This window comes from Tripterygium wilfordii, chromosome 13, assembly GCF_013401445.1.
Source record: "Tripterygium wilfordii isolate XIE 37 chromosome 13, ASM1340144v1, whole genome shotgun sequence".
Lineage (NCBI taxonomy): Eukaryota > Viridiplantae > Streptophyta > Magnoliopsida > Celastrales > Celastraceae > Tripterygium > Tripterygium wilfordii.
Window position 1 is genome coordinate 15,376,361 of NC_052244.1, and position 15,840 is coordinate 15,392,200.

General features: G+C 36.9%; 4 protein-coding genes across 4 annotated transcripts; 1 reads left to right on the plus strand and 3 right to left on the minus strand.

Moving 5' to 3' along the window:
* Positions 1 to 1,062, minus strand: LOC120013630 (ricin B-like lectin R40G3). Its single transcript, XM_038865508.1, has 4 exons — positions 871 to 1,062; positions 559 to 678; positions 224 to 443; positions 1 to 123 (listed from the first exon to the last, which is right to left on the minus strand). The coding sequence occupies exons 1-4, from the start codon at positions 988 to 990 to the stop codon at positions 119 to 121; spliced, it is 465 nt and encodes a 154-aa protein (XP_038721436.1). The 5' UTR covers positions 991 to 1,062; the 3' UTR covers positions 1 to 118.
* A 1,380-nt stretch (positions 1,063 to 2,442) lies between these two features.
* Positions 2,443 to 3,600, minus strand: LOC120012650 (ricin B-like lectin R40G3; the record flags this gene model as incomplete). Its single annotated transcript, XM_038864087.1, has 4 exons — positions 2,443 to 2,660; positions 2,756 to 2,975; positions 3,097 to 3,216; positions 3,394 to 3,600. Coding segments are annotated over 4 exons (552 nt in total), but the record flags the coding sequence as incomplete, so codon positions are not given.
* Positions 3,601 to 5,299: 1,699 nt separating this feature from the next.
* LOC120013547 lies at positions 5,300 to 8,039 on the minus strand. The gene is made up of 5 exons (XM_038865383.1): positions 7,819 to 8,039; positions 6,341 to 6,455; positions 6,140 to 6,229; positions 5,956 to 6,054; positions 5,300 to 5,790 (listed from the first exon to the last, which is right to left on the minus strand). The coding sequence occupies exons 1-5, from the start codon at positions 7,884 to 7,886 to the stop codon at positions 5,689 to 5,691; spliced, it is 474 nt and encodes a 157-aa protein (XP_038721311.1). The 5' UTR covers positions 7,887 to 8,039; the 3' UTR covers positions 5,300 to 5,688.
* A 480-nt stretch (positions 8,040 to 8,519) lies between these two features.
* On the plus strand, positions 8,520 to 15,189 carry LOC120012343 (DNA repair protein RAD5B-like). Its single transcript, XM_038863733.1, has 18 exons — positions 8,520 to 9,841; positions 9,963 to 10,096; positions 10,223 to 10,358; positions 10,446 to 10,499; positions 10,899 to 11,045; positions 11,169 to 11,320; positions 11,611 to 11,695; positions 11,850 to 12,071; positions 12,245 to 12,388; positions 12,496 to 12,648; positions 12,930 to 12,997; positions 13,180 to 13,302; positions 13,389 to 13,488; positions 13,602 to 13,714; positions 13,818 to 14,394; positions 14,491 to 14,562; positions 14,657 to 14,755; positions 14,855 to 15,189. The coding sequence occupies exons 1-18, from the start codon at positions 8,579 to 8,581 to the stop codon at positions 14,975 to 14,977; spliced, it is 3,765 nt and encodes a 1,254-aa protein (XP_038719661.1). The 5' UTR covers positions 8,520 to 8,578; the 3' UTR covers positions 14,978 to 15,189.
* Positions 15,190 to 15,840: the final 651 nt, after the last annotated feature.

Below are 15,840 nucleotides of genomic sequence, written 5' to 3' on the forward strand. Positions count from 1 at the left end.
TAGCCATATCAAGCTTTTATTACACGGTAGAAACATGAAACACACAGAGAATGGCGTGCATCTTGGAAAGCCAAATACATGACATCTCCTATAGAAGGCAACACACCATCACAAGTACTCAACCTGCATTTATCATTGGGAGGAGAAGATGGATGAGTAAAAGTATATTGGTAAAGAAAAGAGTAAAAAAGAGACTATATATTGTGATTTCTATATTCCTTACAACGACGCTCAATTTTCCAGTGCTGGTTTTTATCATCCCTCCAAAACCCGCCAACAATTATAGCACCACGATAGGAACAATTGTCCAAAGCAGCAGCTTCCAAATGCGTATCGTTAGCATTAAGACTCCTTATAGCCGCATAACCTTCACCACGATCGTCTGCTTGTGCCCACAAGACAGACTTATCAAGAACACATGGATTGTAGTCAACCAATCTCACCTAAAAGTAAAAGAATTTTCCATAGTAAATGATTACATGGGATGAAATATGCTATCGTTAGAATTATTACGAAAAATTAAGAAAACCTGTAATTTTAAGGTTAGAGAATTCTTACCGGAACATAGTGTTTGAAGAAATGTTTTAGGGTTTGACCAGTTGCTTTATTAACAAGAGAAAAGGCAGGCAAGCCCCCTGCATCCTTTATATAGCTGTACTTGTCATCTTTGTGCCAATACTACAACAACAAATAAATTAATGTTAGGCCCATATATATACTAGAATCTGCTCATTAGAGATTATATGTATGCAATTCATAAAAAGCGAATGGAGATCATGAAAACATGCACTTTTATAGAAGAAAAAAAAGAAAATATCGAAAAAAGAAATAAAAACTTCAATGGATCATCCTTTCACGAATAAACCTAACCTGGCGGTCATCATTTTCATTAATAGGGGCAAGAATGGCCACGCCGTCGCTGACGGTTAAATTGTGGTAGGGGGAAGCCCTGCAGTACACCCTATAAGAAGGTTGGTTTCTTCCAGACATTGTTAAACGAATAAGCTTTGGATGGGATCAGCTTTGGGATGGGATAAGCTTTGGGATGGGTTTCTAGGGAGGCATACATGCCTTCTTATATAGGATAAACGAAACCCCAAAACACCTATTAGTTTACTACCAACTTATGAAATTAAGTTAATTAATGACTCTACCGATTATAAGTCTTGTATATAACTATATATCTGCAATACCTTTGAAGTTTCGTTGCCAACTTGATATTAAAAAAAAAGAAGAAGAATAAAAAATCAACCATGTCATAGCACATGTATATTAGTATATACGACTTATGAAAAGTTAATTAATGACTCCACCTAATTGTAAGTCTTTGTTTAAGCAATATATATATATATATATATATATATCTTCAATACCTTGAAGTTTCGTTGCCAACTCGATATAAAAAAAGAAGAAGAAGAAAAAATCAACCATGTCATAGCACACTCACACACATACACATACATATGACCAGTATGTATTGATTTTTTTTTGATTCACATATAAAGTCAAGTCAGGAACCAATATTACATCGAAAGAAGACATGAGTTTCCCAGTGCTAACCTATCAGAAAATTTTAATAAAAAGACAATTAATATTGACCATATATCAGCAAGAAAAAAAAAATCAATAATTCCAGTTCAACCCGCGTAGAGTTTTTCTTTTTTTAGTACAACCATAGTAGAGGTTGATCTAGAGATAGATGCTGTTGACTGTCCAATCTCATGTGGGTTACAGCCAACATAAGGAAATTAATTACATGATGACAAAACTAAACTTGGATTCATAGGAGAATACCAAAAATTTCCCAGCGGACGGATACCACATTAACATGGATAGGAAATTGTGTGACTGCATGCTACCTTGATGCATCGAACTCAGTCTCTAGTTAGTCTTATCGAGGCTGCCAAGCACATCGGTTAAAAACATTAATTTGTATGAGACCCCAAAATCTCATGATAATCAGATGAGTGGAGAATTCTGACAACCATTAGCAGATTAAAAAACTTAATCTGAAGAGGATGACCTCCATAAAACACTCATCAATTAATCGGAAGAGAATGAGACCCCCCACCCCCCCTGTTTGGTGGCTATGGCATGATGACTAATGAGTGATGCGGGAGCTTGGGCTGCGGCTGCGTTGTATCTTCTATTTTTATTGATAAAAAATTTGTTATAGAAATAATAGTGTGCCCTCGAGTCGGCTTGTTGCCCAAAGCCCTAACTTAGGTTAGGACTGGCCTATTGTTTATCTTCATCGACCTTTTGGATTACCAAAACTAAGCTCGGCAGACCTGTTCGTTCACTCTCTCAAGTGCTGGACCATTTTCATTCACAAAAAAAAAAGGATGTTGATTGTTGAATACCCTATATATACAGCACAATATGCAGCAATATATTGGCTTCGTCATGGTGTAATAGATCCTAAGTTATACGAAAAGGCAATATCAACTTGGGTACGTAATAGCCATATCAAGCTTTTATTACATGATAGAAACAGAAAACGCAAAAAGAGAGGGTACAAATTTTTATTCCAAACCATAAGAAAAGGCAACATCGTCTCGATTGACAGCCATATCAAGCTTTTATTATATGGTAGAAACATAAAACACACAAATACATGACAGCTCCTAGAGAAGGCAGCACCATCACAAGTATTCAACCTGCATTTATGATTGGGGAGGAGAAGATGAGTGAAAATATATTGCTCAAAAAAAAGAATAAGAAAAGAGATTATTGTGATTTCTATATTCCTTACTGTGGGGTTCAATTTTCCATTGCTGATTATTTGTATCAATCCAAACCCCGCCCATAATTATAGCACCATGATAGGAACAATCGTTCAAAGCAGCAGCTTCCAAATGCGATGCGGGATTAGTAAGACTCCTTATAGCCTTGTAACCTTCACCACGATCATCTGCTTGTGCCCACAAGACATACTCATCAAGAACATCTGGATTGTAAGCAACCAATCTCACCTACAGGCATAACAATTTTTACAGTAAATGGTTACAATGAATGTAATATGCTATCATTAATTGTAAAATTATAAACGACAGATTAAGGAAGTATGCAATTTTAAGGTTAGAGAATCATTACAGGAACAGGGTGATGGGAGGAATGCTTTAGTGTCTGACCAGTTGCTTTATTAACCAGAGAAAAGGAAGGCAAGCCCCCTGCGTCCTTCTTATAGCTGTACTTGTCATCTTTGTACCAATGCTGCAACAACAAATAAATGAATGTTAGGCCTATATATATACTAGCATGTACTCATTGTAAGTTATATGTATGCATACATAAAAAAAACGATTGAAGATCATGAAAACATGCATTTTAACAAAAATGAAAAGATCAAAAACAATAAAAATTTAATGGATCGTCCTTTCACGAGTATACCTGGCGCTCATCATTTTTATCAATAGGTGCAAGAATAGCCACACCATCACCGACGGCCAGATTATAGTTGGGAGAAGCCCTGCAATACACTCTATAAGTAGGTTGGTTTGTTGCAGCCATTGTTAACTGTACGTATAAGCTTGGGATGAGATAAGACTGGGATGGGTTTCTAGGGAGGCCTGCATGCCTTCTTATATAGGCTAAACGAAACAGCAATTAATTTACTACCGACATGAAATTTAGTTAATTAATGACTCTACCTATAATGAGTCTTATTATAATATAATGACCAATTTGGACTCGGATCCCCTCAAATAGCTTCCCTCAAGGGTCTCAAATACTCCCATATGCAATATTTAGTAGAGAATGACTACTTATTTTCAACAATGCTAGGGATCCCAGTAATAATCATCCCAACTGTATGTGTCATGCAGTCATTAGGTGTGATGACATCATAAGAAGGGCCCTATTGAAAACCACATTCAATGAATGCATGCCACACACTGATGGGATGCTTCTGGGATGATTATCACTGAGATCTTCATTATTTTTGACTTATTTTTGTATGTGCATCCCCCATATGCCTTTATCTCTAATGAAATCAACAACTTGATATTTAAAAATTAAAGAAAAAAATCAACCATGGGAACATATATTTTATGACCACTTAACCAGTACCTGCTCTTTTTTTTTTTATTCCCATATGAAGTCAAGTCATACGTACACACTTGAATTAGCATTAGTCATTAGATCTAGCAATATTAGAAATGAGGAATTTTATGGTTCATTTTATATAGACACAATTATGCATATAGTTCGGATTGTAATAAATTGCATGTGTTGACTGACAATATAACGTGCTGCATTAACTCCATACACTCTTGAGTCTTAATTGGGGAAAACAAAATGTGCATGTCAACGTATTTTATTGTACGATTAATTGATACTACGTACGAGCATTAACTATACATAAATACATATCTATATATATATATATAATATTTGTTGGACATTTATTATATGAGTAAATGTTACTTTTTACCACTGAAAGATAGTTAATGTTACAATGCACTCCCTCATGTTACAAATTAGTCACTCATTTTACAACTTTGTTCACAGTTAAATTTGATGATGGGGAGCATGGGGAAGAGGGAGATAATGTTACTAATAACGGTGGGGAGGATGAAGATGACAATTTTAGTATAGGTACAAGTTATGATGATCCATAATTTAGGATGGTCTATGAATCTAATGAATTAGACAATTTAACCTCTTTTAATGATGAAAATGGAGGTAGGACGCATAAGAAAGTCAATTCAAAATTTAATCCCAACTATGACATAAAAATTTCCAATTGTGAATTAGTTATGGAGTTAACTTGTATGAAATAGTTTAAGAAGAGAGGTGAATTGTATTTTTCACAAACATTAACTACTCAATAAAATCCTAATTGTGAAACGACTCAGTAAAATGAGTGACTTTATTTATTACGTTTGGAATGTAAGATACTGAGTTGTAACAAGACCTATCTATTACTAACCAAAAGTAAAATTTACTCTTTATTGTAGTGACCATACATCATTGCATGCTCATGGCGTAGGGTGCAAATTGTGTAAGGTTTTAAATGCTCTCCTGGTCCTATAGTTAAACATTACTAGAGAGGTAAAGTGGGCCGCTGAGTCGAGAATTCTGGCCTGGCCCGCAAAAGATAGCGAGTCATGCCAGGCCCAGGTAGTCGCAGGCCGGTCCACCAAAGGATAAAACAGCTAGTGTTTGCTTTTTCACCAACTTTGTCAACGAAATGACCAAAATGGCCCCTTAATATCTATAAAATGACTACTTTGGTCTTTGAAGGCTATTTTTATACTTTTGGCAAAAAAATTAAGACATCACTAAAAAACCAGAATACCATTCCCAATGGCGAAGACGCTAGTTTAAGGATATATCAGTCAACAGAAAATGACCAAAATACCCTACCAACAAGGTTGGGCTAAATCGGCTGAAGTATTTTAAACATAGGTGAAAGCTGTATTGCTTATTTGTCATGCAAAGAACCATAGTCGCTCGAAAGTAACGACACTAGTAAACTCAATTAACAATGGAGTACTCCCATAAACGTAACAAGCACAGTGGGTGATGATGCAACATTATCAAAGCAAATAATACCCTCTTCATTAGCTAACCCCTACAAAATATGATGCCTGACACAACCATAACAAGACTATCTTTCCCGTAAAATCTAGAAAATCAACCATACAACAAAATTCCAAAGAGCAGTTATCAGACGCCCCTTCTTCATGCCGATTTTGTTTTGCCCGGCTTCTTCTTGAGTTGTCTCCTTGGAGTCGAGTTCTTCATGCCTATGAAAAAGAGCAATGCTCCCAACAGCGCCAATTCCTGCATCGAGGAATAAAAATTTCTTAGATCATTCTTAATCTCGATTCTTCACCAAAACCTCCCAAACCAGATACCATTATCAGAAGATTAGAAGAAAAAGGTGTTGAATATGGAAGAAAGTGAACACTATCAGCTCCCATGGCAGCATAAATGCTAATTGCTAACCTGAGTGAACTTGGTAAAAAGTTGATGAAATTCTTTGTTGTCAGCATCATAGTTGTAGAAATCATACAAAATGGGAGTCAGGACTGCCTGATGCAGAAGCTACACAAGAAGATGGCAACACTTTTATTACGTTGATTTTGTCGATCAATTTAGCTCAAAACAAGATATAGAAAGGAATGCATACCAAAAGACAAGCTCCAAGAGAGCTGCCAAATATGAAGAGGAGGCCTCCTATGCTCTTCAATGCGATAGCAGTAGCAGCTATAACCTTCATCTGTAAAACTCATAAGCGGACAATAAATTTGAATATGATATGGCAATGTACTTAACAAAGATTCATCCCAATTGTCAAGTTCAAAGAAATGTGAGTCACATATGTACTCACTTCAATTTGCGGTAATTCAATCCCAGTATGGGATCTCACATGTTTTGAGAAAACATTGAATTTGGGTCTTAATGCCTTTGCTGCTGGCCCACCATCAATACCAAATTCATTAAATCTATAGATAAGAACAACCAATCAGCGCTCAAGATCTCAATAACACAGTAGAGTAGTTGCACTATTGAAGGACTACAATTGCAAGGATGAATGATTCACAAAATAGGAAACTAATGTCGATACATATAAAGAACTCAATACACTGAGTATAAGTCTATAAATTATGTGAGCATAAGTGATTGACATACAGATCTCAAACCACACTTTCTTTCCAAAATGACCAAAGCCCCAACCAACATGCCACCATCCGTCGAAACCACCAATTAAGTTGTAAGGAACTAGGGAGTATGAACAGTTATTTAATGAAAGTTGTGCAACAGCGAAGCATACTAGCTACTCTCAAGTTCAATAGCCAAAAAAAACTCTAGCAAAGAGGTATTTGATGATATATCTCTCTTGTTGTCCATTCGTATAGAGAAAACAAGAAAGATAACTAGATAATGCACGTTAAAAGACAACTGGTAACATTCTCATGGTAGTGAAATCATAAAATCAAATCGGAATCGAAGAAGGGTGTAAAATCGGAATCGTCAAATCGTAAGATTTTACATACTATATAAAAATAAACATAATTTTCAATATCAAGACATGTCATAACAATAACATAATGCAATAACAATTAGATAATGTCATACATGTTCAAAGTTCTAACGAAACATTTTTTATCTTATCTTTCCTCGTGTGGTCAGACATTCAACGAAACATTCACATTTTTGTTACATGCATTTTTTGGATCTACTTAATTTAAATCCTTTAATCTCTAAAGCTTATATCCACATCTCAAGCTTTGAGTTAAGTCCCAATATTGTCTCATCCACTAGAATGATATCATTTACAAATAATATGGACCAAGACATAAGAAAATGAAACAATCTATAAAAAAGAACATCACTGTAAAACTAAAAAAGAGAAAATAGCAAATGAATATAAGCGTAAATATTAAGGCATAAGAATAAATCGAAAGAAAAAAAGGTTTCCCATCAACAAGTAAGGTTTCGCTTATAAAAAAAAATTGTTAGATTCCAAAGGCAGCTAAATAAAAACAGCTAACGAGCAAGAGTCAATAAACTCATTAGATCTGAAGCTGCGGTTATAAAGCCTTGAGTGAGAGCCAGCTCTCGGAGAGAGAAATAATCAACCCTGCGATCAATTAGGTCGCTGGAAAACCAGAGAAACAAACAACTAAAGTAATTTTGGATGATTTCGACAATAAGCAAACACCAAAGATCCAAAAAGCATCACCGTTTTTCCTTAACTTTTCTAGGCATACAAACACACAACCTCACTTAAACTGGACACGAAAATAACAACGATAACAGGCATTTTATAAAAGAAAAGGGAAGGCGCGGATCTAGGGGACTTACTCTTGCCAAGCAGAGAGAATGAAGACCGAAGCGAAAAGAAGTCTCCCAGCAAACGAAAGAAAAGCCATAGATGTTCCACCGAGAATCTCTGAATCTACCGAAGCGAGTGTAGAAATCGAGACAATCAGAGAAATAGATGCAGCAAATCAAGGGGACGGCGCTTCCAGAGTGAAAAGAGAGAGGGAAAATTTTGGGCCGATGCCGCTCGATGCTCAAGGCGGTCGCATTAAGTTTCACACGTCGGTCAGCCAATCAGATTGGTTCTTTTAGAACAAAAGTGATGACGTGGTTAATGAAGCCTAAAAACTGATGACGTGGCATAAGAAATTAGCGAGTTGTTAGCAAATGCCTGGTTGATGGGCCGGGTCATTATCCACTGAAATTGAAGGCCTGGGCTTCAGAGGGTATTGATATCGTGAAGTCCACTTTGGGTATTAATTAATTATTAACCCATAAATTAATCCACGGAACTTTCCATTAAAATCTGCTTGCTAGCGATGTCCAACTGTCAAGCCATGATTAGCTCCGATTTTTTTACCCGCATTTTCGCGGGAAAAACTCAAAATTGAGTATGGGGAAAAGATAAACCGCCATGTCTTACTCCAGTAAATTTGCTCTCGCGCCAAAATTGCTCCCTAATAAAAGCCATTACCCACACGAAAACCTCCATTTTCTTCCATCATCTGCTCTCTCCTTCTCAAATCAAAACCCTCAATTCTCATACTCTTCTTCCCGGCCGTGTATTGAGATCTCCTCTAACATGGAGGTCTTGGTTAAAGAAGAAGAAATCATCCAACAGATGACGCCTGTACTCGGATCTGAACAAACCGAATCAGGTGTTTGCGGTGATATTCTTCAATCTAGCAACAACTCGGAGGCAAAACACTTCATCGAGGATCGTGGCATTCCGAGCATCACAAAAACGGTCACCGGTACCGGGGTTCGGATATCAGCTTTCGTAAACAATGAAATCGAAGAACCGGAGTCGCTCCATGGGCTCAAGCTGGAGATCGCAGTAAAGGAAGAGCCGGATTTGGGGTTCGAGAGTATTGTCTCAGTGAAGGAACATGTAGGTTTGCAGTCGGCCGAACAGTTCGTGCCTGATACAGAGGACTCAATGGCTGTTGACGATATGGCTGTCGATGAGGTTCCCCCTTTATCGATTGTAACGGTAAAGGAAGAACCCGGTTTGGATTCTGAAAGTAAGGTGTCCGAGACGAGAGAAGTTGTTATGGAGCCTGTGAAACAATTGGTGACCAAAACGGAGGAATCTTCTGGGCCCGAAGAGGTTCTTTCATTATCGATTGTGACGGTAAAGGAAGAACCCGGTTTGGGTTTTGAAAGTAAGGTATCCGAGGCGAGAGAAGTTGTTATGGAGACTGAGAAACAATTGGTGACCAAAACGGAGGAATCTTCTAGGCCGGAAGAGGTTCTTCCATTATCGATTGTGACAGTAAAGGAAGAACATTATTTGGGGTCCGAGATGGTCTCTGTTAAGGAAGAAATAGATATTGAGTCTCTGAAACAAATATTACCATTATCGGTTGTTAAAGCTATGCCGGAGGAGGAATGTCTCAAAACGGAAAACAAGCAACAGGAGAAGCCAAAAGAATCAGAGCCTGAAATGATGAAGAAGCAGCCTGATGGTAGCAATAAGCCACTGTTGCCTCAAAAGAGTATCAAGGATATGACATTTGAAGAGTATTGTCTGTTCATAGAAAACAGAGATAAGGGGCAAAAGGTGAATGCCAAAGGGAAAGGAGTACCTCAGTTGGGGCTTCAGAGGAAGTCAAGCACATGGAACATACGCGATTGCTGGTTGAGGGATCAATCCCTGGAGGATGGGGATTTCCAACTGGAGGATGACTGGCATCTTGTGGGGCGTACTATAGTTACCGGCATCTCCACCACAAAGGGCTGGAAACTGGTAGACAATGAGATTGTACACTTTGCTTTCCCTTCTGCTCATTCACATTATAATGCGCAGTGGATTGTTCGTTTCTCTACCAAAAGATTCGGAGAGGTTATATTCATCTTTAATCTCTATAGATAATTTTATGTATTTTCACTAATTCTTTTGTAGTACTTATGCTTTTATTTTAAAGAGCAAAGAGTAGTATGGTTATCCTATGTTTTCTTTTTAGATTGGGAGACTGCCAATGGAATGGGGTAAATGTCTTGTTCCGCTTGTTTCTTCTTCAAAGGTGAAGGTTCTTGGTAGATGTATATTTGCTCCTTCAACCCTTCATATGATGCAGGAAATCATGCTATATGTGAGGTAAGAGTAGTCATTAGCTGGTTGGCTCCGTACTTGCCTTTTGTTTGTTTCTATACATGCTTTTAGGCAAGCTGAAGTCAGATTTGTGTGCGTTCAATTGGGTTTATTGGGCTTTTATTGTGGCAGCTTCTTTATACACCAATCAATATTCACTGAAGGTGATACGTCTACCTGGAGATTGGATTCCCCCTCAAAAATTGACTCCACGATCCATCCTCTCCTCACCCTATTCAAATTTTTAAAATTAAAGCCATGTCAGAAGGTATTTGTATCTCCCCTGTGGTCATTTTGTGGTTCAGCTTTCTATCAGACGTGATATAATGTTGTTCTTGTGTTCCGCTTTAAACAGGCTGAATTCACTCCAGAAGAGCTTGATTCTCGGAAACGCTCACTGAATCTTGAGGTATGTTAGTTTTTCAAACCTAGCCTTTTGTTTCTTTCTCTTCAATTTTCATAATCTCAGTCGCTTGAATAATTTAAGCTGATGGATATAATTCTTGAGTGCCACTAAAAATGCTTTACTTACTCAACACAACTTTATATTTCACTTTTAGAGTTGATTTATTATGCATTGTCCAATGGATGTTTTAGCTATCAAAAAATTTCAAGGAAGCCTTTCCTTGCATTAGTAAATGACATTAAAATCACAAACCTACTGCTTTTTACTTCAAGAATCATTCTTGTACACGTGAGAAATTTCAAGCATATAGTTGAGCTCCACAACATGCTCTGCTGAGTACTTGAGTTCTAGGTGTAAAGACAAGTGCATTACAAAAGCAAATATCTATGGTTTTTGAAGCAGGATGATACAGATGCTGCAGCAATGTTGCCTATAGTTAAACGAAGGATGGGTTGCCAGCAGTATCCAGAACAATCCAAAGACGAACAAGCTATTTCAGAATCATCTCTGAATAAGATTGTTGGCACTGCAGAAGTGTACAACTTGGAGGTATCCAACTCTATAGTTTTGGTTCTTTTATTTATTTGTTCAGAATTTTTTGGAAACCAAGCTTAAGAAATCGTGTTTTTTTCCTTTTTAATCATTTTGTATCTCCTTTTTGAAACCATGTAGGAGATGGAACCCCCAAGTACACTCATGTGTGAACTAAGGCCTTACCAGAAACAAGCCCTCTATTGGATGTCAGAATCAGAGCAGGGGATTGATGTTGAAAGAGCAGCAAAAACTCTTCATCCATGCTGGGCAGCATATCGTATATGTGATCAGTATGTGGTTTTTCCAGTAGCTAAACAACTCTTGTATTAAAATAAAAAGTGGAGAGACAATTTTCAGAAATTGAACCCATGACCTATAGGTTGTATCCCGGCAAATCTATCACTTTGCCACATATTAACCTATAAAAAAAAGTGAAGGTTAATTTTGTTTTTTTATGAGAAAACAAAAAAAAACAATTGAAATAGGAAATAGTTTTAAACTTGGTGGTCTTACTAGTTAGATTTGTTGTATAGTTAATGTCTTCACAAGTATGCACCTTGACAAAAATTTTCTTTAGCAGAAGGGCTTCTTCAATATATGTGAATATATTTTCAGGGGAAGCAACTACTCAATTTCCCACTGCCACACAAATGGCAAGAGGAGGGGTAATTTCCTGAGAATAATCTGTGTTTCAAGTTGTTGTCTATGTTACTGTAAATTATCTATTGAATTTTTTCTATTAACTAATGCATCATTTGTTTTGGGTAAAAACGTATAAAATTAATATCAAGTTACTGACATGGTAATTTGCGTATGTAGATTTTAGCGGATGCTATGGGTCTTGGGAAGACTGTTATGACAATAGCTCTAATACTTGCAAGGCCAGGCAGACGAAGCTCTCATAACCAAGAACTTGTCTTGAGAGCAGCAGATGATGCAGGAAACTCGAAAGGAAAAAAGGGTGCTAGTGTGAACACTCCATCTAAAGCAAATGGTGGTACTCTTATTGTTTGTCCCATGGCTTTGTTAGGCCAATGGAAGGTGACTTTTCTGCTATTTTTATGCATTTTGATTCTCTAGTCCGTTTCTTTTCGTGATGTTCTTGCATTAGAAAGAATCTTTTGGCAAAAGCCTAATTTACTTACTGATTTTAAATTTGAAAGGAACAAGTGATTATTTTTTTTCCTTCAACATTGTTCATTTGATAATTTCAGGATGAGCTTGAAACCCATTCAGAGAGGGAAACTCTTTCCGTTTTTGTTCATTATGGTGGAGATAGAACCAATAACCCCATGGTGATATCAGGATATGATGTGGTTTTGACAACATATGGTGTCTTAACTGCCTCTTATAAAAATGTAAGGAAATTCTTGCTTTCTTTCCTTTTTCCTGTTTTTAGTTTCCTCTTATCTTCACTTACAAAATTTTTGTAATATTAAAGTGGAATTCTTGAAATCTAATGTAGGATGGAGAGTGCAGCATTTATCATATGGTTGATTGGTATAGGGTGGTGTTAGATGAAGCTCATACCATTAAATCCTGGAAGACTCAAGGTGCCCGGGCTGCCTTTACCTTGTCCTCTCACTGCCGGTGGTGTCTGACAGGCACCCCGCTTCAGGTTCAGATTGGTTCTTCTTTAATATGATGAGTTTGCAATAGCAGCATAATCGCTTTGACACATGGGAATTTGAAATGAAATGTAGTTCTTAACTTTAAAAACATTTTTTGTTATAATTCATCAAGTTTAAGCACTCAAATTGTTTTGTACTCATTACAGTTTTTCGAAAATGAATATTTTTTTCATTCTATTTAATATTTAATAATCAAATTGGTCATCCATTTTTTCATTTTTCATTTTTTTTTTTCTCTTTTGAGCTTATTTGTCATCTGTTGCAACAGAATAATTTGGAAGACCTGTACAGCCTTCTATGCTTCTTGCATGTGGAACCGTGGTGCAACTGGGCATGGTATGATAAATCAATTTGAATTTCAATTATTTGAAATATCTTATCTTTTTTCTGTTTACTGAACAAGGAAAAGATAAGGGTGACGATTTATGCTTTAGCTTAGATGGTACGTTTTAATTTATTTCTGTAGGTCTTAGGTTGTTCAACACACCTCTTTGTTGATATAACTTTGCTCTTGATAGGTGGAATAAATTGATTCAAAGGCCTTACGAAAATAATGATCCAAGAGGACTGAGGTTGGTTAAGGCTATTTTAAGGCCACTGATGTTAAGAAGAACTAAGGATACAGTGGATAAAGAAGGAAGGTGACTATAGGCTTCCTCCCTCTTTTATTTCATTCTGCTGCGAGCATCACTATTTCTTTTTCTGATGGTGGTGTGTTTGGTTATAGGCCCATACTTGTCCTCCCTTCCATCGATGTCAAGATCATTGAGTGTGAACAATCCGAAGCTGAACATGACTTTTATGATGCCTTGTTCAGAAGATCCAAAGTAAGTGTGTCTTAACTGCTCATTTATCTATGTCTTTCACTCATAACTGAGAATGAACTTATGTAATACAGATAATTTAAAGCTTTTATAATCTCTTGTGCTATGTGAAACAGGTCCAGTTTGATCAATTTGTTGCACAAGGGAAGGTTCTTCACAACTATGCCAATATCCTTGAGCTACTACTGCGTTTGAGGCAGTGTTGCAACCACCCATTTCTTGTTATGAGGTAGTTAACTGAGGTCCACATATAATGCTTTCCCATGTTAGCTAACCTTTTCCCACAACATTGTCTCATTTCTTTATTTATAATCAATTATGAACTCATGCAGTCGAGCGGATTCACAACAGTATGCAGACTTGAACAAACTCGCAAGAAGGTTTGTGGAAGTGAATTTTGAGTCATCTACTCCAAGGCAGGGAGCCCCAACCCAAGCATACATTGAGGAGGTTGTTGAGGATATCCGGAGGGGTGAAAACAAGGAGTGCCCAATATGCCTAGAGTATGCAGATGATCCTGTACTCACACCATGTGCTCATAGAATGTGCAGAGAATGTCTTCTCACCAGTTGGAGGATCCCAATAACCGGGCTGTGCCCTATTTGCCGTACATTGTTAAAGAAAACCGAACTCATTACATGCCCAACAGAAAGCAAGTTTCGAGTAGATGTTGAGAAAAACTGGAAGGAGTCTTCAAAGGTTACAAAGCTCTTGGAATGCTTGGAAAAAATTAAACGGTCAGGTTCTGGTGAAAAGAGTATTATTTTTAGTCAGTGGACATCATTTTTCGATCTCCTGGAAATTCCATTGCAGAGGAGAGGGATCGGATTCTTAAGATTTGATGGGAAACTGGTGCAGAAGCAGAGGGAAAGGGTTTTGAAGGAGTTCAGTGAAACCAATGAAAAAATGGTAAGCAGTTAGTTAGTAATTTATCTTTTATCCTTCTACTTTCTAGGTGCTCCAACATCAAACAATGTTAACCTTTTCAGATATTTTACCCTTCAGGTGTTGTTGATGTCTTTGAGAGCTGGTGGTGTGGGCTTGAACTTAACTGCAGCTTCAAATGTTTTTTTGATGGTAAATTTCCACATCACTTAAACAATTTCCTTTTCTAGAACTTCACAAAAAGTTCTATTGATGTTAAATCTCCTCCTACTATTCGATATGTTAGGATCCCTGGTGGAATCCTGCTGTAGAGGAGCAAGCAATCATGCGAATCCATCGCATTGGACAAAAGCGAAGAGTACATGTTAGAAGATTCATTGTCAAGGTAAGATTCATGGGATTGAATACATTATTTAAGTTAAACTGACAAGATAAATTACTGGTTAATATCTTGAGCAAGTAATAAAATGGAGCAAATATGCAGGACACAGTGGAGGAGAGAATGCAGCAGGTCCAGGCAAGGAAGCAACGCATGATTGCAGGCGCCCTGACTGATGAGGAGGTTCGATCAGCCAGGATTGAAGAGCTCAAAATGTTATTTAGATAAGTTGTCTTATTTCAACTTTCTGGTTTAGAAATTGGATGTATAGCCTTTATCATGTCAGTTTTGAAGGAATTAGACATGGCAGGGGTGGGGTGGTTGTGAGTCCAAATCCATTGGTGCATAGCTTGCAATAATCTCCATGGTTTTTTGTAAGTAGTGCGTCGTTTTGGTTGGTTTTGTGATATGTCCAGCTCAGCCTTTGACTATTCTTCGTTTCTGTTGCCTCTCCCCTCGGTTTAAGACTTTCCTCGAGTTTGTTGGATTGTTCAGCTCTACAGTTTTTCGAAAACAAGCAATGACAAGGCCACAGAGAATGATGGTTAGCTCGGCTTCATTTCCTTCATTCGGCTCGGCTTGAAGTCGATGACAGCCACCTTGAATTTTGAAGGGCATCAAATTGCTAACTAATATTTAAATGGGAAGTTAGGAGTTCAATTTATCAAATTAACAAAACAAATTTGACTTCTTATAAATATAAATTGGGATTAAATTAGACGCTAGAATTTTGACTTCTTCTGTTCATAAATCGCAACTCGTATGTCAAAATTTGATTCTATTGCAAAGAAGACTGAATCGGGAGAATAAAGGAAAAATGATTATCCATACCATTTAAAGAAAGAAAATTTTAAAGAATAATAGAACTTATCATTAAATATTTTTACAATCATTTTATGTATTTAAAAAAGAGCAGAAGACATTCCTAATTCAATCAAGTGAAACATAGAATTTTAAAAAAATATTTTGTAAAAATTGACAAAGTTAAAAAAAATTCTAATAGTATCAAAATAACATCAATTGATATCTTGACATGTGATACGTACAATTAGACTTCCACCATCAATCGAAAAGAAGCCATTCAAATTAAT